Source organism: Oncorhynchus tshawytscha, linkage group LG06, assembly GCF_018296145.1.
Source record: "Oncorhynchus tshawytscha isolate Ot180627B linkage group LG06, Otsh_v2.0, whole genome shotgun sequence".
NCBI classification, from domain to species: Eukaryota; Metazoa; Chordata; class Actinopteri; order Salmoniformes; family Salmonidae; genus Oncorhynchus; species Oncorhynchus tshawytscha.
Genome location: NC_056434.1, coordinates 8,795,420 through 8,818,066, shown reverse-complemented (window position 1 = coordinate 8,818,066; position 22,647 = coordinate 8,795,420). Strand labels below are relative to the sequence as shown.

Genomic DNA, 22,647 nt, shown 5'->3' with positions numbered 1-22,647 from the left:
GGGAAGGTGAACGGAAAGGCTCTGGAGCAACGAACCGCCCTTGCTGTCTCTGCCTGGCCGGTTCCCCTCTTTCCACTGGGATTCTCTGCCTCTAACCCTATTACAGGGGCTGAGTCACTGGCTTACTGAGGCTCTCTCATGCCGTCCCTGGAAGGGGTGCGTCACCTGAGTGGGTTGATTCACTGATGTGGTCATCCTGTCTGGGTTGGCGCCCCCCCCCCTTGGGTTGTGCCATGGCGGAGATCTTTGTGGGCTATACTCGGCCCTGTCTCAGGATGGTAAGTTGGTGGTTGAAGATATCCCTCTAGTGGTGTGGGGGCTGTGCTTTGGCAAAGTGGGTGGGGTTATATCCTTCCTGTTTGACCCTGTCTGGGGGTGTCCTCGGATGGGTCCACAGTGTCTCCTGACCCCTCCTGTCTCAGCCTCCAGTATTTATGCTGCAGTAGTTTGTGTCGGGGGGCTAGGGTCAGTTTGTTATATCTGGAGTACTTCTCCTGTCCTATTCGGTGTCCTGTGTGAATCTAAGTGTGCGTTCTCTAATTCTCTCCTTCTCTCTCTCGGAGGACCTGAGCCCTAGGACCATGCCCCAGGATTACCTGACATGATGACTCCTTGCTGTCCCCAGTCCATCTGACCGTGCTGCTGCTCCAGTTTCAACTGTTCTGCCTTATTATTATACGACCATGCTGGTCATTTATGAACATTTGAACATCTTGGCCATGTTCTGTTATAATCTCCACCCGGCACAGCCAGAAGAGGACTGGCCACCCCACATATGCTCTCTCTAATTCTCTCTTTTTTTCTCTCTCTCGGAGGACCTGAGCCCTAGGACCATGCCCCAGGACTACCTGACATGATGACTCCTTGCTGTCCCCAGTCCATCTGACCGTGCTGCTGCTCCAGTTTCAACTGTTCTGCCTTATTATTATATGACCATGCTGGTCATTTATGAACATTTGAACATCTTGGCCATGTTCTGTTATAATCTCCACCCGGCACAGCCAGAAGAGGACTGGCCACCCCACATAGCCTGGTTCCTCTCTAGGTTTCTTCCTAGGTTTTGGCCTTTCTAGGGAGTTTTTCCTAGCCACCATGCTTCTATACCTGCATTGCTTGCTGTTTGGGGTTTTAGGCTGGGTTTCTGTACAGCACTTTGAGATATCAGCTGATGTACGAAGGGCTATATAAATACATTTATTTGATTTGTATGCAACCAATAATGTGTGATTTCGGAAGTCCAGGGCAAGAGGCTTGTCCTTGTAGGAAGGGTCCAGTGGTGAGTTGTGTTGAGGTGCTGCAGAGTTCTTCTGACCTGTCGTCTCTCTGCACCCTTGTTCGCAACTAAATTGCAGGTAGGAATGGGGTTGCGTTACCCCATTAGATAGGGCCTGTGATTGGCTGACCAGGTCAGCGGACTGCTTTCCCTAACACAGAGGTGTGAAGTGGCCTCTGCCACTGGACAAGGGAGTCAGACTGAGGTGGGGGATGGTACCCTCTGCCACAGCTGGAGTTTGTCTCTATGTCCTAGCCAGAGAGAGAGGGGGTTCAGTGAATATTTAATTTAATTTAATTTAATTTAATAATAGAAAGTATTGGGTTTTGTACAGCCACCCCCAAAATGTATGTAGTACATGTTCCCTCAGTAAAGTCCTTTTTTGCGAGCGTGGCTGTGTGTCTGTCCCCTTGGCCTCCCCTTGAAGGCCGGTGGTTGTAGGGCACTGGGTAATGAGGAATGTCCCACATCCCCATGTAGTCACCCCTTTGGTGGGAATGGTTGGAGTGGGTAGTGAGGGACAAGGTCACCCTTCGGTGGAATGTATGGAGGGACAAGGTCACCCTTCGGTGGAAATGGATGGATGGAGGGACAAGGTCACCCTTCGGTGGAAATGGATGGAGGGACAAGGCGATCATGATGTCCATGAGGCAGGGTCGTCCAGCAGGAGTGGGGACAGTCCGTGTCCATGCTGCTGGAGGTCTCCAGGTCTGGATGACAGACTCAGGAGTGGAGCTGGGTCAGGTGCTGAGGCGTCAGTAGGTGGAGTGGATGATAGATCCAGGTTGGTGCTGAACTGGTCCCCCGGAACGGCAGTGGACATCGAGATCAGAACTGCGATCTGGTTTTGATGCTGGCAGGTCTAGGAGAGATGGTGAAGTCTAAGGAGCTAGATTGGACGCCGACTGGGACTCTGGCTGTAGAGTCCGCTTGGGTGTCAGATCCAGGCCAAGCAGGTCTGCGAGGAGGGCAGAGGGTAGTGTAGGGATTAGCACCGGTGTTGAATCCGGTGATGTCTGGTCCAGGAGAGACACCAGCTGGTGTGTCTGCTCGAGTGTCTATTGAGGGGCTGGCTCGGGCACTGGCGGTTGTGGATCTGGTCCTGCAGGTTGCGGAGTGGAGCTGGGCCAGGTGCTGGAACAATTTGGGCCTCTGTAGCTGTCGCGGGGCAGGCTTGGGCCGTGGCAGTTGCTGGTCTGGCTGCAGCACTGGTGTCGGTTTGGCTGACTGGAGGTTGAATAGGACTGGGTGTGGCTGTGGCCACGGTGGTCGGGTTCGTTCCGGCGCCGACCTGGGCATGTGAATGGATGCCCGTCATGCAATCGGTTTGGGTGGCTAGATCCAACTCTGGCAGCTGCTTGATGTACTAGCATGCTGGGGGCTGCAAGGTTGGCTGGAGCTCGGGGCTTCGTTCCTGGTTGGACATACTGAAGTCCTGGTGGCTGTCTGATGGGCCAAAGCACTGGCTGGCGCAACGGGGTAACCCGTGCCACTCTTCGCAGCTACCTGGGTTAGGAAGGTAGGTGGGGGTTGGGCTAGGATAGTGGGTGGGGGGTGGACTAGGATTGGGTGGCTTAGGACGGTAGGTGGGGGTTGGGCTAGGACGGTAGGGTGAGTGGGGGGTGGGCTGGGACTGGGGGTGGGCTGGGACTGGGGGTGGGCTGGGACTGGGGGTGGGCTGGGACTGGGGGTGGGCTGGGACTGGGGGTGGGCTGGGACAGGGGGTGGGCTGGTGAAGAGCAGGGGTCACGTCTGTGTGCGCAGCCTGCCATTCTTACTTACATAAGGCATCGGGGTAATGAAAGCTGAGTAATTTAAAGGCCTACTCTCTCATTCTCTTTTTCATCGTTTTTTCTGTTTCGCTCTCTTTCCAAGCAATCCATTTCCTTTTTTTTCTCTCTTTCCTATTTACTGTCTCTCACTTCACCTCTGTACTTCTCCTCCCTAGTGATGGAGAATACCTCATGATATGTTGATAAGCCGTCCTATTTACCAAGAGTTTTTAATCTATATTTTTTTGTAGCTGTCTATTTACCACCACAAACCAATGCTGGTACTAAGCCTGCACTCAACGAGCAGTATAGGGCCATAAGCAAAACAAGAAGATGTACATCCAGAGGTGTCGCTCCTATTGGTCGGTGATTTCAATGCAGGGAAACTGAATTCCGTCTTACCTCATTTTAACCAGCATGTCATTTGTGCAACTAGAGGCGAAAAAACTCAACTCAATCACCTACACTCGTACAAAGCATATGAAGCTCTCCCTCGCCCTCCATTTGGCAAATATGACCATAACTCTATACTCCTGATTTCTGCTTACAAGCAAAAACAGGAAGTACCAGTGATGCGCTCAATACAGAAGTGGTTCGACGAAGCGGATGCTAAGTTACAGGACACTTTCGCTAGTGTAACAGTATAACTTTAGACCGTCCCGTTTCATGGGGCGATGGGGGGGTATGCAGACCCGTGAGCAACTGCAGCCCCTCATGATTTCAGTTTTTTTTGTGGGCCCCACCCCACAAAGTTGCCCATCTCTGGCCTAGAGGGAAGGGGTCTGTGACCCGGCAGTGTGGTGCCAAGACAACTTCTCCCTCAACATCATCAGGACAAAGGAGCTGATCGTGGACTACAGGAAATGGAGGGGTGAGTCCGCCCCTATCCACGTCGACAGGGCTGTAGTGGAGCGGGTCAAAACTTCAAGTTCCTCGGTGTCCACATCACTGAGGACCTATCATGGTCCACACACACCAGCACAGTCGTGAAGACTGTGTCAAGCACAAATAAAACAAATCGTTAAATTTGTCCACAAATAATAAGTCACCAAGCAATACTTTCAATTGCTTTCAACGGCACCAGAGCATCTTTTGATTTTGTTCCAGCAATACGGTGCATTAAAACTAAAAGTAGATATACCTAGCTCGGTGGAGACCCTTGAAACATCGAGTTGTCTAACCCGTTCACAGGATTGGTTAAGCTCAGTTGTTGATTTAAAAAAAATAAAATAAAAAAATTCCCTCTGCGTTGTTGGGAAGGGCCCATAAGTATTTCACTCTTAGTCTTCACCTGTTGTTTACGAAGCATGTGACAAATAAAATGTGTTCTGAAAAATCGATAGTTATATGCGCCAAAACTCCTTTTAAATAGTGAGCACTTTTATTTCCATGACTGATTTTAAAACGCTCTTGTCCTTCCGCAGCAGACAGAAGTATTGTGATATTGTTTTGTGAGGTCCCTGGCAATTCCCAGCTCTACTTCTACCAACCCCCCCCAGCTGGAGCTAAGCCACTTCACCCACTCGTTTGAACTCTTTGCCAGCGTCTGTGTGGATGCACTGCGGCGCTTTGAGCAAGGCAGGCGTGGCAGCCCACACCCTAGAGCTCATCGTGTCACTTTTGACATCTTGTTCCATTATTGTTCCATCTTGTAAAAACAATATGGTCTCATACATGTTAGTTCGGCTGCCATTTGGCTTCGGCAGGTCGGCCTGTTGTACCGGTGGCATGCTGTCAGTGTTTGGACAGTAACTTGTCCTGCTGTGTTAACAAACTGTTTGGTAAATGTGGCTTGTCGACCATGTTTCGGTCTACTTTCCAGTGATTATCTGTGCAGTCGGGTGCACTGACCCAGAACCCACTTCTTCTGTTTGGTGCTTAAAGGGACAATCTGTAGTTTATACGTCCATTTGGACTTTTTTAAAGTAATGATATGTACCCAGTGATTCTTGATGAATGTAACTTATAAATGCCTCATGAGCTTAGTTCAACTGTTGTCTCCCATCAGAACATAAAGTATAGCTTGTTTTACTCCAATGTTTGTTTACATTTACGATGTTTACAAACACTTCGTATAGCTTCAAAACATGGTTAAAACTATAATTTTGATATAATGGATGGCCAGTCCTTACATCCATAGCTTGGTTATGAATTTGAGTGGGTACATTTCTCCAGCACCACCCCTCAGCTTTTTTTTTACTAAAACAGGGGCGGTGAGTTAGCTTTGTTATTGTTTCAACTGCTGATTGTAGCTCTATGGAACACCACTACTATTATCTTATTGCTTTCACCTCTCCAGTCCCTGTGAAGGCTAGTGAACTATGGAAGAACTGAGAGAAGAATGTTTAGGAATGAACTGCAGCAGCGTCCATGTCCCAGGGGATTGCAGTGCTGATGGAACAAACCTTCCATCCTACAATGGAGCCTGCAGTTTGTCCCAGAATCACAAGACACTTACCAGCTTGCTTGTCTCCCATGATTTCCCAGTGTGCCTCAGTCTGGGCTTTCTTTCAATGGAACCACACCCCTCCCATGCCACGAAATGGCACAGTGTACGACTAGCCGTGTGTCCCAAATGGGACAACTGGGAACATTAATCTCTTACACACAAGGAAAGTGTGTGAAGCGCATGTGCGCCAGCCATTCCCTCAAGGGTGAAATAGTACTAAAGGCAATAATAGTACTGATGGGAAAATGTAGCCGAGTCCTGATGTTCTCTTATAGAACACTGTGTGTCATGAACAGAGGTTTTCCCGCTAAATCTCGTGTCTGTTCAAGAGGATGTAACAGAACTTTCTAATTGAAATGTATCATGTTGAAAAATAACTTGTTGTCTGTCAGCTTGGTTCTATCTACATCGGTAGGAATTCCCCTGAATACACTCCTTCCTCTTTTCATTTGGTCAACGGGTAGGCAATGGCGTGTTCCTCATGGGAAGCACAGGACTCTCACTTCCACTCTTCTTACAAAATATAGACTGAACATCGATAGCAGCGTGACCTGGGATGGTTTATGCTGCCAAGCAAAGGTTGCAGAAACTGGTGTTCGATTAGGCCTGGTTTACTTTGAAATATGTTATTCCTCCATACTTTGGGGTAGTCTAATCACTAATCTAACATGACTAGAATACTGTAGGCTATGTGATGGAACTGCTGATTTACTCCTATCAAGTCATGTCAGATCTGTGATTAGTTGAGGAAGGATAATAAAAATAGTCTCAAGAGTCTCTACCCAGTTTATTTGGGGTAGGGCTTTGTTCAATTAGTGATGAAGCAGCAGATAATTGCCCTGGGGGGGAACTTCACGGAACAGTGACTGGCTTTTAGCAGGGACATGAAGCACGGTGTCATATGGTGTCATATCCTGTCACATGTCTGGCTCGGGATGCAGGAGGGGGAGTGGCCTGGGAAGCTGAAGGGCAGTAGCTGGATTCGGCCTGTGGCTTTGGAGTTGGGATGCGGCTATGTACACATCTTTCCAAGGCAAAGATCATGCTGACCCATTTCCAGTCCACACAGCTACAGGGCCTTCAGAAAGGATTCACATCCCTTAACTTTTTCCACATTTTGTTGTGCTACAAAGTGGGATTAAAATTGATTTTTTTGTCAACAATCTATACAAAATACTTGGTCAAAGTGGAAGGAAAATTCTAACAATTGTAAAAAAAGAAAAAAAAAACATGTGTGTATATATATATATATATATATATATATATATATATAATGTTATATTATTAATATATATATATATATATATATATATATATAATGTTATATTATTAATATATATATATATATATATATATATATATTAATAATATAACATATTATATATAATATGTTATATATATTAATAATATAACATATTATATATAATATGTTATATTATTAATATATATATATATATATATATATATATTAATAATATAACATATATATATATATAATATGTTATATTATTAATATATATATATATATATATATATATATATATATATATATATATATATTAATAATATAACATATTATATATATATATATATATATATAATAATATAACATATTATATATAATATGTTATATTATTAATATATATATATATATATAATATGTTATATTATTAATATATATATATATATATATATATATATATATATATATATATATATATATATATTAATATATAACATATTATATATATTAATAATATAACATATTATATATAATATGTTATATTATTTATATATATATATGTTAATATTAATAATATAACATTATATATATATAATATATATTAATAATATAACATTATATATATATTAATAATATAACATATATATATATAATATGTTATATTATTAATATATATATAAAATATATATATTAATATTAACATATATTATATATATAGTGTATATATTATATATATTAATATATATATTATATAGAATATATGTTAATATTATATATATAATATATATTATATTAATATTATATATATATATATAATATATATATTATATATATAATATTAACATATATTCTATATAATATATATATTAATATATATAATATATACACTATATATATATAATATATGTTAATATTAATATATATTTATTATATATAATATATATATTAAATATATATATATATATATATATATACATACATGCATGCATACATACATACATACATACATACATACATACATACATACATACATACATACATACATACATACATACATACATACATACATACATACATACATACATACATACAGTGGGGCAAAAAAGTATTTAGTCAGCCACCTATTGTGCAAGTTCTCCCACTTAAAAAGATGAGAGGTCTGTAATTTTCATTATAGGTACACTTCAACTATGACAGACAAAATTGGAGAAAAGAAATCATGAAAATCACATTGTAGGATTTTTAATGAATTTATTTGCAAATTATGGTGGAAAATAAGTAGGCCCTGGTCAAAAGTAGGGCACTATATAGGGAATAGGGTGCCATCTGGGACGTAGACCCCATTCAGAAAATAGCACTTTATTGTTCTGTATCAAATTTTACAACCCAGTTTTGGGCTGTAAAAATGTTCCACTTGATTCCTTATTTCATGTGACAAATCAACATTAAAATTGAGAAGTTGATATGTTTCTGGGTGCCGATATTAGTTGATTTCCTAGATAAAATGTTTGGCTCGGCTGGTTTTAGTTCCCATTTTTTTTGTGCCGTCTACAAATACCCTTCCATGTTAGATCCTTGTCATGTCATCTGCTTAGTGTGTATGTGCTTAGTAGTTTCATTGTAACATATGAGATTGAGGGGTTTAGCCATTTTTCAATACACAGTTGAATTCGTTGAGCGGCTCCTCTTTGTGTGCAGTGTATCTATGAAACCTTCTCTACTAATCTGATTTTTAGATTCATTCATTTTAATCTGCTTAAAACTGCACAAACTGGAGACTATATTTAATAATTCCTCTGTTTTTCCTCTTATCCATAAACGGGGTCTGCGTTAAGTGACATTTACGGACTGGGATTAGGTATAGACCTGGGTTCAAGTACTGTCTTAATCTGTGCTTGATTGAGTTTGTTCCATTTTAAATCACATAATCAAATAGTTTCAATATTGTAATATTCATAATCTGTCAGGCCAAAGAAAACACTCCCAAGTATTTTTCAAATAGTATTTGAATCAGTCTGATTTTAGGTTTTACGACCACTAGGCAATCCCGCGGTGCAGGAGGAGGAAGAACAATCTGTTGTTAAACTTTAAAAAAAATAACGTTTAAAAAAATGTCTTTTTTTAAAATTGTATTTTCCCTCAAGTATACTGTGCTTTGTACAGAGGTGTGTTTTGGCATTTCCTTGTGGGTGTTTTTGTGGGTCCATTGCCAACAGGGGGAGCTATTGTAGCTTGTTCTGAGCCAGGTGAAAATGTGAGGCAGTGATGTCATAGCAGGCTTTGTATCCATGGAGATTTACAGTCTGTTCCTTTTTGAAACAGGAATCAATATAAAGTAGACCATGTATCGGCTTCCATTGCCAGTTCTTCACTACCTCTTTGTATCAAATCAAGAATGGAACGAGCTTTCGGAGTGACTGACAACATCAAAGGAAACACTTGAGTAAAGGATTGATACAAAGCATATTGAAAGGAAGTTGCTTCCACACCTGTATGGTTCCTGAGTTAATTAAGCAATTAAATATCCCATCATACTTACATGTATAAAAATGCCCAGTTGCCCATTTATTTTGGCTAGAATAAAAGATCTTTGACTTTGAAGGAGGAGTCTCAGAGAACCGAAGGAGGTTTTAAAGGGTGTACCAGATCACCGGATCTCAACCCAATTGAACACTAATGGGATATTCTGGAGAGGCACCTGAGACAGCGTTTTCCACCACCATCAACAAAAACACCAATGATGGAATTTATTGTGGAAGAATGACGTCGCATCCCTCAAGTAGAGTTCCAGACACTCTATGAGTTCTTCAATAGAGTTCCAGACACTCTATGAGTTCTTCAATAGAGTTCCAGACACTCTATGAGTTCTTCAATAGAGTTCCAGACACTATGAGTTCTTCAATAGAGTTCCAGACACTTGTAGAATCTATGCCAAGGTGCATTGAAACTGTTCTGGTTGGCTGGTGGTGACCCAACGCCCCTATAAAGACACTATGTTGGTGTTACCTTTTCATTTGGACACTTACCTGTACATAAGAGTTGCTGTCCATCCTCTGGGGAAGTTGATGGTATGTTTTTATACGTTTGACTCTTTCATTGATCATCCTTTTTTATTTGGAGAGATTGACCTCAATGTGGCAGCTTGTAAGAGCTGTGTCGCTGCCATTCAGAACACACACACACACACACAGTCTTAGCAGTGTAAGGTACACACACACACACACACACAGTCTTAGCAGTGTAAGGTACACACACAGAGAAAAGTACTGGCAATGCAGGAAGTCTGGGTCTGTTTTGAAGTTCTAGGCACTGGCATGTCTCCTGAGACTGAACTCAAGCTCCTCCAGTAAAACGTTCACCGCTGGCTGTAGCTGGTGCTGAGTCAAGGCCCCACCCCCACCCAATCCCACAGCAATTTACAGCTCAGCTGCGTCCCAGATCGCACTCTAATGCCGACATGGTGTACTACTTCTGACCGGGCCTTATAGGCCACTGTGTATATGGGGAATAGGGTGGGTGCCATTTTATCTCCCAAGTGGCGCAGCGGTCTAAGACCCTGCATTTCAGTACTACAGACCCTGGTTCCATTCCAGGCTGTATCACAGCGGTCTAAGACACTGCATCTCAGTACTACAGACCCTGGTTCCATTCCAGGCTGTATCACAGCGGTCTAAGACACTGCATCTCAGTACTACAGACCCTGGTTCCATTCCAGGCTGTATCACAGCGGTCTAAGACACTGCATCTCAGTACTACAGACCTTGGTTCCATTCCAGACTGTATCTCAGTACTACAGACCCTGGTTCCATTCCAGGCTGTATCACAGCAGTCTAAGACCCTGCATCTCAGTACTACAGACCCTGGTTCCATTCCAGGCTGTATCACAACCGGCCATGATTGGGAGTCCCAAAGTGCGGCGCACAATTGTCCCAGCCATTGTCCAGGTTTGGCCGGTGTAGGCCGTCATTGTAAACAAGAATTTTGTTCTTAACTGACTTGCCTAGATTTTTTTTATTTTTTTTATTTCACCTTTATTTAACCAGGTAGGCTAGTTGAGAACAAGTTCTCATTTACAACTGCGACCTGGCCAAGATAAAGCATAGCAGTGTGAGCAGACAACACAGAGTTACACATGGAATAAACAAATTAACAAGTCAATAACACAGTAGAAAACAAAGGGGGAGTCTATATACAATGTACAATGTGTGCAAAAGGCATGAGGAGGTAGACGAATAGTTACAATTTTGCAGATTAACACTGGAGTGATATATGATCAGATGGTCATGTACAGGTAGAGATATTGGTGTTCAAAAGAGCAGAAAAGTAAATAAATAAAAACAGTATGGGGATGAGGTAGGTGAAAATGGGTGGGCTATTTACCAATAGACTATGTACAGCTGCAGCGATCGGTTAGCTGCTCAGATAGCTGATGTTTGAAGTTGGTGAGGGAGATAAAAGTCTCCAACTTCAGCGATTTTTGCAATTCGTTCCAGTCACAGGCAGCAGAGTACTGGAACGAAAGGCGGCCAAATGAGGTGTTGGCTTTAGGGATGATCAGTGAGATACACCTGCTGGAGCGCGTGCTACGGATGGGTGTTGCCATCGTGACCAGTGAACTGAGATAAGGCGGAGCTTTACCTAGCATGGACTTGTAGATGACCTGGAGCCAGTGGGTCTGGCGACGAATATGTAGCGAGGGCCAGCCGACTAGAGCATACAAGTCGCAGTGGTGGGTGGTATAAGGTGCTTTAGTGACAAAACGGATGGCACTGTGATATACCGCATCCAGTTTGCTGAGTAGAGTGTTGGAAGCCATTTTGTAGATGACATCGCCGAAGTCGAGGATTGGTAGGATAGTCAGTTTTACTAGGGTAAGCTTGGCGGCGTGAGTGAAGGAGGCTTTGTTGCGGAATAGAAAGCCGACTCTTGATTTGATTTTTGATTGGAGATGTTTGATATGAGTCTGGAAGGAGAGTTTGCAGTCTAGCCAGACACCTAGGTACTTATAGATGTCCACATATTCAAGGTCGGAACCATCCAGGGTGGTGATGCTAGTCGGGTATGCGGGTGCAGGCAGCGAACGGTTGAAAAGCATGCATTTGGTTTTACTAGCGTTTAAGAGCAGTTGGAGGCCACGGAAGGAGTGTTGTATGGCATTGAAGCTTGTTTGGAGGTTAGATAGCACAGTGTCCAATGACGGGCCGAAAGTGTATAGAATGGTGTCGTCTGCGTAGAGGTGGATCATGGAATCGCCCGCAGCAAGAGCAACATCATTGATATACACAGAGAAAAGAGTCGGCCCGAGAATTGAACCCTGTGGTACCCCCATAGAGACTGCCAGAGGACCGGACAGCATGCCCTCCGATTTGACACACTGAACTCTGTCTGCAAAGTAATTGGTGAACCAGGCAAGGCAGTCATCCGAAAAACCGAGGCTACTGAGTCTGCCGATGAGAATATGGTGATTGACAGAGTCGAAAGCCTTGGCAAGGTCGATGAAGACGGCTGCACAGTACTGTCTTTTATCGATGGCGGTTATGATATCGTTTAGTACCTTGAGTGTGGCTGAGGTGCACCCGTGACCGGCTCGGAAGCCAGATTGCACAGCGGAGAAGGTACGGTGGGATTCGAGATGGTCAGTGACCTGTTTGTTGACTTGGCTTTCGAAGACCTTAGATAGGCAGGGCAGGATGGATATAGGTCTGTAACAGTTTGGGTCCAGGGTGTCTCCCCCTTTGAAGAGGGGGATGACTGCGGCAGCTTTCCAATCCTTGGGGATCTCAGACGATATGAAAGAGAGGTTGAACAGGCTGGTAATAGGGGTTGCGACAATGGCGGCGGATAGTTTCAGAAATAGGGGGTCCAGATTGTCAAGCCCAGCTGATTTGTACGGGTCCAGGTTTTGCAGCTCTTTCAGAACATCTGCTATCTGGATTTGGGTAAAGGAGAACCTGGAGAGGCTTGGGCGAGGAGCTGCCGGGGGCAGAGCTGTTGGCCGAGGTTGGAGTAGCCAGGCGGAAGGCATGGCCAGCCGTTGAGAAATGCTTATTGAAGTTTTCGATAATCATGGATTTATCGGTGGTGACCGTGTTACCTAGCCTCAGTGCAGTGGGCAGCTGGGAGGAGGTGCTCTTGTTCTCCATGGACTTCACAGTGTCCCAGAACTTTTTGGAGTTGGAGCTACAGGATGCAAACTTCTGCCTGAAGAAGCTGGCCTTAGCTTTCCTGACTGACTGCGTGTATTGGTTCCGGACTTCCCTGAACAGTTGCATATCACGGGGACTATTCGATGCTATTGCAGTCCGCCACAGGATGTTTTTGTGCTGGTCGAGGGCAGTCAGGTCTGGGGTGAACCAAGGACTGTATCTGTTCTTAGTTCTGCATTTTTTGAACGGAGCATGCTTATCTAAAATGGTGAGGAAGTTACTTTTAAAGAATGACCAGGCATCCTCAACTGACGGGATGAGGTCGATGTCCTTCCAGGATACCCGGGCCAGGTCGATTAGAAAGGCCTGCTCACAGAAGTTTTAGGGAGCGTTTGACCGTGATGAGGGGTGGTCGTTTGACTGCGGCTCCGTAGCGGATACAGGCAATGAGGCAGTGATCGCTGAGATCCTGGTTGAAGACAGCAGAGGTGTATTTGGAGGGCCAGTTGGTCAGGATGACATCTATGAGGGTGCCCTTGTTTACAGAGTTAGGGTTGTACCTGGTGGGTTCCTTGATGATTTGTGTGAGATTGAGGGCATCTAGCTTAGATTGTAGGACTGGCGGGGTGTTAAGCATATCCCAGTTTAGGTCACCTAACAGAACAAACTCTGAGGCTAGATGGGGGGCGATCAATTCACAAATGGTGTCCAGGGCACAGCTGGGAGCTGAGGGGGGTCGGTAGCAGGTGGCAACAGTGAGAGACTTATTTCTGGAGAGAGTAATTTTCAAAATTAGTAGTTCGAACTGTTTGGGTATGGACCTGGAAAGTATGACATTACTTTGCAGGCTATCTCTGCAGTAGACTGCAACTCCTCCCCCTTTGGCAGATATATCTTGACGGAAGATGTTATAGTTGGGTATGGAAATCTCTGAATTTTTGGTGGCCTTCCTGAGCCAGGATTCAGACACAGCAAGGACATCAGGGTTAGCAGAGTGTGCTAGAGCAGTGAGTAAAACAAACTTAGGGAGGAGGCTTCTGATGTTGACATGCATGAAACCAAGGCTTTTACGATCACAGAAGTCAACAAATGAGGGAGCCTGGGGACATGCAGGGCCTGGGTTTACCTCCACATCACCCGCGGAACAGAGAAGGAGTAGTATGAGGGTGCTAAATAAAGATAAATAAATAACAATTTGGGACACAACCCTCTCTCTCTCAGCCTGTCACCCCGGGCAACCATCTGCACTCACACCTGATAGGATGTGCAGTTACACTGTATTTAAGAAGCGCTATGCAGAAATCGCTCTGCCGTTTCCTGGTTGCTAAAATTCTAATGGTTCATCTAATTTCAGTTTGTGACAAAACAAGCAAGTATGTAGTGTTGAGAGTCATTGTACCATCTAAACCGCTGAGAAAGATCAGTTGCATACAAAAGCCGAAAGTAAAAGACTCGACTAAACTTAAGAACGGGAAGCATAGAAATAGCGCACATAGAACAGATCTGTCTTTTCAATGAGAATTACAGATCTATAACACATTTCTATGTTACATTTTGCAGCCTTTAATAGTGCAAGGAAATGTGATAACCAGATTTATTGATTTGATAATGTCTAAATGTGAAGCCGGTTGGCGTGAGGTTACTGTGAAACCAGTTGGCGTGAGGTTACTGTGAAGCCGGCTGGCGTGAGGTTACTGTGAAGCCGGCTGGCGTGAGGTTACTGTGAAGCCGGTTGGCTACTGCTGGTTACTGTGAAGCCGGCTGGCTACTGCTGGTTACTGTGAAGCCGGCTGGCGTGAGGTTACTGTGAAGCCGGCTGGCGTGAGGGTTGAACTGGCGTGAGGTGTGAATCCGGTTGGCGTGAGGTTACTGTGAATCCGGTTGGCGTGAGGTTACTGTGAAGCCGGCTGGCGTGAGGTTACTGTGAAGCCGGCTGGCTACTGCTGGTTACTGTGAAGCCGGCTGGCTACTGCTGGTTACTGTGAAGCCGGCTGGCGTGAGGTTACTGTGAAGCCGGCTGGCGTGAGGTTACTGTGAAGCCGGCTGGCGTGAGGTTACTGTGAAGCCAGCTGGCTACTGCTGGTTACTGTGAAGCCAGTGGGACAAAACACTGGAGAGCAGCAGTTTGTTCAAGATGGGCACAACATTACAGAATATTCAGATAGAAATAGAATGTGCAGAACAGATATGATTATCTGTCTTGTAGAAGAGAATTGTGTCATTCGGCTCTATTCATTACATTTCTGTCTGCAATGTAATGAACGTTTCACTCACTGAAGAAACACCTCTCCCTGAATGGAAACACTTGAACAGTACCTCAGTGTAATTGGATAGCATCAGGCCCTGAAATTAGGCCTGCCTCTCTGGCTGTGTTCTGACAGGCTGAGTCATGCCCGAGGCAGATCCGAGACTCCAGAGCTGCAGGACCTGCTGGGTGCCATCAGCACAGTGCTCTGTGGATCACACCTTGTGGAGTCTGACTCACTGGGGCTATAGATGTTACCATTTTGGCCAATGTTGCCACTGATATTCCCTTGAAAATAGCATTATAACCCAAGGATTGCCAATATGGCTACCCATCTCAAACCAAGTTTACCAGCCAAACTCACTTTCACTCTTTTTCTCTCCCTCCCCCTCGCTTGTTCTCTCCCTCCCCCCACTCTCGTTCTCTCTACCCCCCTCTCTCTCCCTCCTCCCTCTCTCATTCTCTCTACCCCCCCTCCTCCTCTCTCCTCTCTCTCGTTCTCTCTACCCCCCTCTCTCTCCCTCCTCCCTCTCTTGTTCTCTCCCCTCCTCTCTCTCGTTCTCTCTACCCCCTCTCTCTCCCTCCCTCCCTCTCTCGTTCTCTCTACCCCTCCCCTCTCTCTGGTCTCTCCCTCCCCTCCCCCTCTCTGGTTCTCTCTCCCCCCCTCTCTGGTCTCTCTCCCTCCCCTCTCTGGTTTCTCCCTCCCTCCCCCTCTCTGGTCCTCTCCCTCCCTCCCCCCTCTGGTCCCTCCCCCTCTCTGGTCCTCTCCCTCCCTCCCCCTCTCTGGTGCTCTCCCTCCCCCCCCCTCTCTGGTCCTCTCCCTCCCTCCCCCCCTCTCTGGTCCTCTCCCTCCCTCCCCCTCTCTGGTCCTCTCCCTCCCTCCCCCTCTCTGGTCCTCTCCCTCCCTCCCCCTCTCTGGTCCTCTCCCTCCCTCCCCCTCTCTGGTCCTCTCCCTCCCTCCCCCTCTCTGGTCCTCTCCCTCCCTCCCCCCCTCTCTGGTCCTCTCCCTCCCTCCCCCTCTCTTGTCCCCTCCCTCCCCCCCCCTCTCTTGTCCTCTCCCTCCCTCCCCCCCTCTCTTGTCCTCCTCCCTCCCTCCCCCTCTCTGGTCCTCTCCCTCCCTCCCTCCCCCTCTCTGGTCCTCCCTCCCTCCCTCCCCCTCTCTGGTCCCTCCCTCCCTCCCTCCCCCCTCTCTGGTCCTCTCCCTCCCTCCCCCCCCTCTCTGGTCCCTCCCTCCCTCCCTCCCCCTCTCTGGTCCCTCCCTCCCCCCTGGTCCCTCCCCCCTCTCTGGTCCTCTCCCTCCCTCCCTCCCCCTCCCCCTCTCTGGTCTCTCCTCTCCCCCTCTCCCTCCCCCCCTCTCTGGTCCTCTCCCTCCCCCTCCCTCCCCTCCCCCTCTCTGGTGCTCTCCCTCCCTCCCTCCCTCCCCCTCTCTGGTGCTCCCTCCCTCCCTCCCCCTCTCTGGTGCTCTCCCTCCCCCCACTCTCTGGTGCTCTCCCTCCCTCCCTCCCCACTCTCTGGTGCTCTCCCTCCCTCCCTCCCCACTCTCTGGTGCTCTCCCTCCCTCCCTCCCTCCCTCCCCACTCTCTGGTGCTCTCCCTCCCTCCCTCCCCACTCTCTGGTGCTCTCCCTCCCTCCCTCCCTCCCCACTCTCTGGTGCTCTCTCCCTCCCTCCCTCCCCACTCTCTGGTGCTCTCCCTCCCTCCCTCCCCCCTCCTCCCTCCCTCCCCACTCTCTGGTGCTCTCCCTCCCTCCCTCCCCACTCTCTGGTGCTCTCCCTCCCTCCCTCCCCACTCTCTGGTGCTCTCCCTCCCTCCCCCCACTCTCTGGTGCTCTCCCTCCCTCCCTCCCCACTCTCTGGTGCTCCCTCCCTCCCTCCCTCCCCACTCTCTGGCTCTCCCTCCCTCCCTCCCTCCCTCCCTCCCCACTCTCTGGTGCTCTCCCTCCCTCCCTCCCTCCCCACTCTCTGGTGCTCCCTCCCTCCCCACTCTCTGGTGCTCCCTCCCTCCCCACTCTCTGGTGCTCTCCCTCCCTCCCTCCCCCCCTCTCTGGTGCTCTCCCTCCCTCCCTCCCCCCTCTCTGGTCCCTCCCTCCCTCCCCTCCCTCCTCCCTCCCTCCCCCCTCTCTGGTGCTCCTCCCTCCCCCTCCCTCCCTCCCCACTCTCTGGTGCTCTCCCTCCCTCCCTCCCCCCCCTCTCTGGTGCTCTCCCTCCCTCCCTCCCCCCCTCTCTGGTGCTCTCCCTCCCTCCCTCCCCCCGTGCTCTCCCTCCCTCCCCCCTCCCCCCTCCCTCCCTCCCTCCCCCTCTCTGGTGCTCTCCCTCCCTCCCCCCCACTCTCTGGTGCTCTCCCTCCCCCCTCCCTCCCCCTCTCTGGTGCTCTCCCTCCCTCCCCCTCCCCACTCTCTGGTGCTCTCCCTCCCCCCCCTCCCTCCCTCCCCACTCTCTGGTGCTCTCCCCCTCCCTCCCTCCCCACTCTCTGGTGCTCTCCCTCCCTCCCTCCCCACTCTCTGGTGCTCTCCCCCTCCCTCCCTCCCCACTCTCTGGTGCTCTCCCTCCCTCCCTCCCCACTCTCTGGTGCTCTCCCTCCCTCCCTCCCCACTCTCTGGTGCTCTCCCTCCCTCCCTCCCCCCACTCTCTGGTGCTCTCCCTCCCCCTCCCTCCCCACTCTCTGGTGCTCTCCCTCCCTCCCTCCCCACTCTCTGGTGCTCTCCCTCCCTCCCTCCCCACTCTCTGGTGCTCTCCCTCCCTCCCTCCCCACTCTCTGGTGCTCCCTCCCTCCCCCTCTCTGGTGCTCTCCCTCCCTCCCCACTCTCTGGTGCTCTCCCTCCCTCCCCCCCCTCTCTGGTGCTCTCCCTCCCTCCCCCCTCTCTGGTGCTCTCCCTCCCTCCCCTCCCTCCCTCCCTCCCTCCCTCCCTCCCCCTCTCTGGTGCTCTCCCTCCCTCCCCCCCTCTCTGGTGCTCTCCCTCCCTCCCTCCCCCTCTCTGGTCTCCCTCCCTCCCTCCCCACTCTCTGGTGCTCCCTCCCTCCCCCCACTCTCTGGTGCTCTCCCCTCCCTCCCTCCCCACTCTCTGGTGCTCTCCCTCCCTCCCTCCCCACTCTCTGGTGCTCTCCCTCCCTCCCCCCACTCTCTGGTGCTCTCCCTCCCTCCCCCCCTCTCTGGTGCTCTCCCTCCCTCCCTCCCCCACTCTCTGGTGCTCTCCCTCCCTCCCTCCCCCCTCCCTCCCCCCACTCTCTGGTGCTCTCCCTCCCCCCCTCCCCCCTCTGGTGCTCTCCCTCCCTCCCTCCCCCCCTCTCTGGTGCTCTCCCTCCCTCCCCCCCTCTCTGGTGCTCTCCCTCCCTCCCTCCCCCTCTCTGGTGCTCTCCCTCCCTCCCTCCCCACTCTCTGGTGCTCTCCCTCCCTCCCTCCCCACTCTCTGGTGCTCTCCCTCCCTCCCTCCCCACTCTCTGGTGCTCTCCCTCCCTCCCTCCCCACTCTCTGGTGCTCTCCCTCCCTCCCTCCCCACTCTCTGGTGCTCTCCCTCCCTCCCTCCCCACTCTCTGGTGCTCTCCCTCCCTCCCTCCCCACTCTCTGGTGCTCTCCCTCCCTCCCTCCCCACTCTCTGGTGCTCTCCCTCCCTCCCTCCCCCCCCACTCTCTGGTGCTCTCCCTCCCTCCCTCCCTCCCCCTCTCTGGTGCTCTCCCTCCCTCCCTCCCCCTCTCTGGTGCTCTCCCTCCCTCCCCTCCCCCTCTCTGGTGCTCTCCCTCCCTCCCCCTCTCCTCTCCCTCCCTCCCTCCCCACTCTGGTGCTCTCCCTCCCTCCCTCCCCACTCTCTGGTGCTCTCCCTCCCTCCCTCCCCACTCTCTGGTGCTCTCCCTCCCCCCCTCCCCTCCCTCCCCTCTCTGGTGCTCTCCCTCCCTCCCTCCCTCCCCACTCTCTGGTGCTCTCCCTCCCTCCCTCCCCCTCTCTGGTGCTCTCCCTCCCTCCCTCCCCCTCTCTGGTGCTCTCCCTCCCTCCCTCCCTCTCTGGTGCTCTCCCTCCCTCCCTCCTCCCCCACTCTCTGGTGCTCTCCCTCCCTCCCTCCCCCTCTCTGGTGCTCTCCCTCCCTCCCCCCACTCTCTGGTGCTCTCCCTCCCTCCCTCCCCACTCTCTGGTGCTCTCCCTCCCTCCCTCCCCACTCTCTGGTGCTCTCCCTCCCTCCCTCCCCACTCTCTGGTGCTCTCCCTCCCTCCCTCCCCACTCTCTGGTGCTCTCCCTCCCTCTCCCTCCCCTCCCTCCCCTCTCTGGTGCTCTCCCTCCCTCCCTCCCCCTCTCTGGTGCTCTCCCTCCCTCCCTCCCCCCCTCTCTGGTGCTCTCCCTCCCTCCCTCCCCCCTCTCTGGTGCTCTCCCTCCCTCCCCCTCTCTGGTGCTCTCCCTCCCTCCCTCCCCCTCTCTGGTGTTCTCTCTCCCTCCCTCTGTCGTCTCTCTCTCTCCCCTCCCCTCCCTCTGTCGTTCTCTCTCCTCCCCCCTGTCGTTCCTCCCTCCCTCCCTCTGTCGTTCTCTCTCCCTCCCTCCCTCTGTCGTTCTCTCTCTCCCCCCCTCTGTCGTTCTCTCTCTCTCTCTCCCCCTGTCGTTCTCTCTCTCTCTCTCCCTCTGTCGTTTCTCTCTCTCTCTCTCCCCTCCCCTGTCGTTCTCTCTCTCTCTCTCCCCCTGTCGTTCTCTCTCTCTCTCTCCCCCTGTCGTTCTCTCTCTCTCTCTCCCCTGTCGTTCTCTCTCTCTCTCTCCCCCTGTCGTTCTCTCTCTCTCTCCCCCTGTCGTTCTCTCTCTCTCTCCCCCTGTCGTTCTCTCTCTCTCTCCCCCTGTCGTTCTCTCTCTCTCTCCCCCTGTCTCTCTCTCTCTCCCCTCTCTCTCTCCCCTGTCGTTCTCTCTCTCTCTCCCCCTGTCGCTCTCTCTCTCTCTCTCCCCCTGTCGTTCTCTCTCTCTCTCTCTCTCCCTCCCCCTGTCGTTCTCTCTCTCTCTCCCTCCCCCTGTCGTTCTCTCTCTCTCTCTCCCCCCTGTCGTTCTCTCTCTCTCTCTCCCTCCCCCTGTCGTTCTCTCTCTCTCTCTCCCCCTGTCGTTCTCTCTCTCCCTCCCCCTGTCGTTCTCTCTCACTCCGCCTTAATTAAAACAAAACTAAGGACCCATATTGACTGTTACATTAGCCATTTACATTTTTTTATTTTATTGAAATGTTATTTGTCATTTCTGTTGTCTTAGTTCAGTACGTGGCTCATCATTTCTCTCTAGTCTAATTGATCTAATTTTAGATGTTTGATCTTCCAGTGAATATTTATTTAGATTCCAGGGAATATTTATTTCCAGTGAATGTTTCTGTTGAGGAGAGCAAAGATTCAAATGGACACCACCGCAAATTTCTGTTTTTGGTATTGGAACGTAAAGTTACGTAGTCGACAGAATCCACCACACACACGCTGTTTGTTGACTGTTTGGTCGTGTTGACCTTGTTCCTAATAACTGATGCTCTAACTGTACTGTGATGTCACACCCACAGGGCTTTCTGATTGGTGCACGGCCCGAAAATGCCTGCGAGCCCATCGACCCGCCCCCTATCCGGGACAACCTCACTGGTGCCTTCATCGTGCTCATCAAGCGCTTCGACTGTAACTTTGACATCAAGGTAAGGTGCATCACACTCACAAAAACCTCCCCATATGATACTGATTTCCCCTAAGTTGCCCCTAGCCACTTATCCAAGATGAGATATTTTAGCCTCCCCCACTGGGATAATTTGATCCTAGATTTGTGTTTTAATACTACATCAAGGCCCCCTTATGGTCTACGATGAAGTTACCACTTAGCACTGATCCAGAGTCAGTTTCCTCTTTTACCTCCTGATGGGATTGGGAAAGCTAATCCTAAGGCACAACTTCTACCTCGAGCCCCTCTTACATGCAGCACAGTACACAGGAAATGGCTTTTGCCCAGTCAGGACTTCCTGTTCTGGCACTGAACCCATCCCTCCCTCCGCTCTTCCCCTGCTTCTCTCGTGTTCCATTAACTTGGTGCCCTATAACTGCGACCTGGTCAAGATAAAGCAAAGCAGTGCCTCAAAAACAACACAGAGTTACACATAAACAAATGTACAGTCAATAACACAATAGAAGAATCTATGTACAGTGCGTGCAAATGTAGGGAGGTAGGCATTAAATACGGCATAGTGGCAAAATAATTACAATTTAGTATTAATACTGGAATGATAGATGTGCAGATGATGATGTGCAAGTAGAGATACTGGGGTGCAAAAGAGCAAGAGGGTAAGTAATAATATGGGGATGAGGTAGCTGGATGGGCTATTTACAGATGGGCTATGTACAGGTACAGTGATCTGTAAGCTGCTCAGACAGCTGATGCTTAAAGTTAGAGAGCGAGATAGAAGACTCCACCTTCAGTGATTTTTTGCAATTCGTTCCGGTCATTGGCAGCAGAGAACTGGAAGGAAAGGCGGCCAAAGGAAGTGTTGGCTTTGGGGATGACCAGTGAAATATACCTGCTGGAGAGCGTGCTACGGGTGGGTGTTGCTATGGTGACCAGTGAGCTGAGATAAGGCGGGGCGTTACCTAGCAAAGACTTACAGATGACCTGGCATGTCCGTTTGGCATTATGAGGGAAGGATGCTTTGTTGTGAAATAGGAAGCCGATTCTAGTTTTAATTTTGGATTGGAGATGTTTAATGTGAGTCTGGAAGGAGAGTTTACAGTCTAACCAGACACCTAGGTATTTGTAGTTGTCCACATATTCTAATTCAGAACCGTCCAGAGTAGTGGTGGGAGGGTGCGGGCAGCAATCGGTTGAAGAGCATGCACTTAGTTTTACTAGCATTTAAAAGCAGTTGGAGGCCACGGAAGGAGTGTTGTATGGCGTCGATGCTCGTTTGAAGGTTTGTTAGCACAGTGTCCAAAGAAGGGCCAGATGTATTCAGAATAGTGTCGTCTGCGTAGAGGTGGATCAGAGAATCACCAGCAGCAAGAGCGACATCAATGATGTATACAGAGAAAAGAGTCGGCCTGAGAATTGAACCCTGTGGCACCCCCATAGAGACTGCCAGAGGTCCGGACAACAGGCCCTCCGATTTGATTCGCTGAACTCTATCTGAAAGGTAGTTGGTGAACCAGACGAGGCAGTCATTTGAGAAGCCAAGGCTTTTGAGTCTGCCGATTAAGAATGTGGTGATTGACAGAGTTGAAAGCCGGTCGATGAAGACGGCTGCACAGTAATGTTTATTTTTCCGATGGCGGTTATGATATCATTTAGGACCTTGGGTGTGGCTGAGGTGCACCCAAGGTACGGTGGGATTCGAAATGGTCGGTGATCTGTTTGTTAACTTGGCTTTTAAAGATTTTAGAAAGGCAGGGTGGATATAGGTCTAAAAAAAATTGGGTCTAGAGTGTCTCCCCCTTTGAAGAGGGGGATCTCAGACGATACAAAAGAGGTTGAATAGGCTAGTAATAGGGGTTGCAACAATTTCAGCGGATAATTTTAGAAAGAGAGGGTCAAGATTGTATACCTCAGCT

The 22,647-nt window shown here is 49.1% G+C and overlaps 1 protein-coding gene across 3 annotated transcripts in view; it reads left to right on the top strand.

The window, feature by feature from the left end:
• LOC112251992 (E3 ubiquitin-protein ligase RNF13-like) overlaps positions 1-22,647 on the top strand; it is a 97,461-nt gene that overhangs the window by 20,769 nt on the left and 54,045 nt on the right. For all 3 annotated transcript variants that reach the window (XR_006083569.1, XM_042322913.1, XM_042322914.1), the window contains exon 4: positions 20,628-20,753. Coding sequence is in view for 2 of the 3 variants with exons in the window: in XM_042322913.1 (XP_042178847.1) it covers positions 20,628-20,753 (126 nt within the window). In the remaining variant the exon portion in view is untranslated. The remainder of the gene's footprint in view (positions 1-20,627; positions 20,754-22,647) is intronic.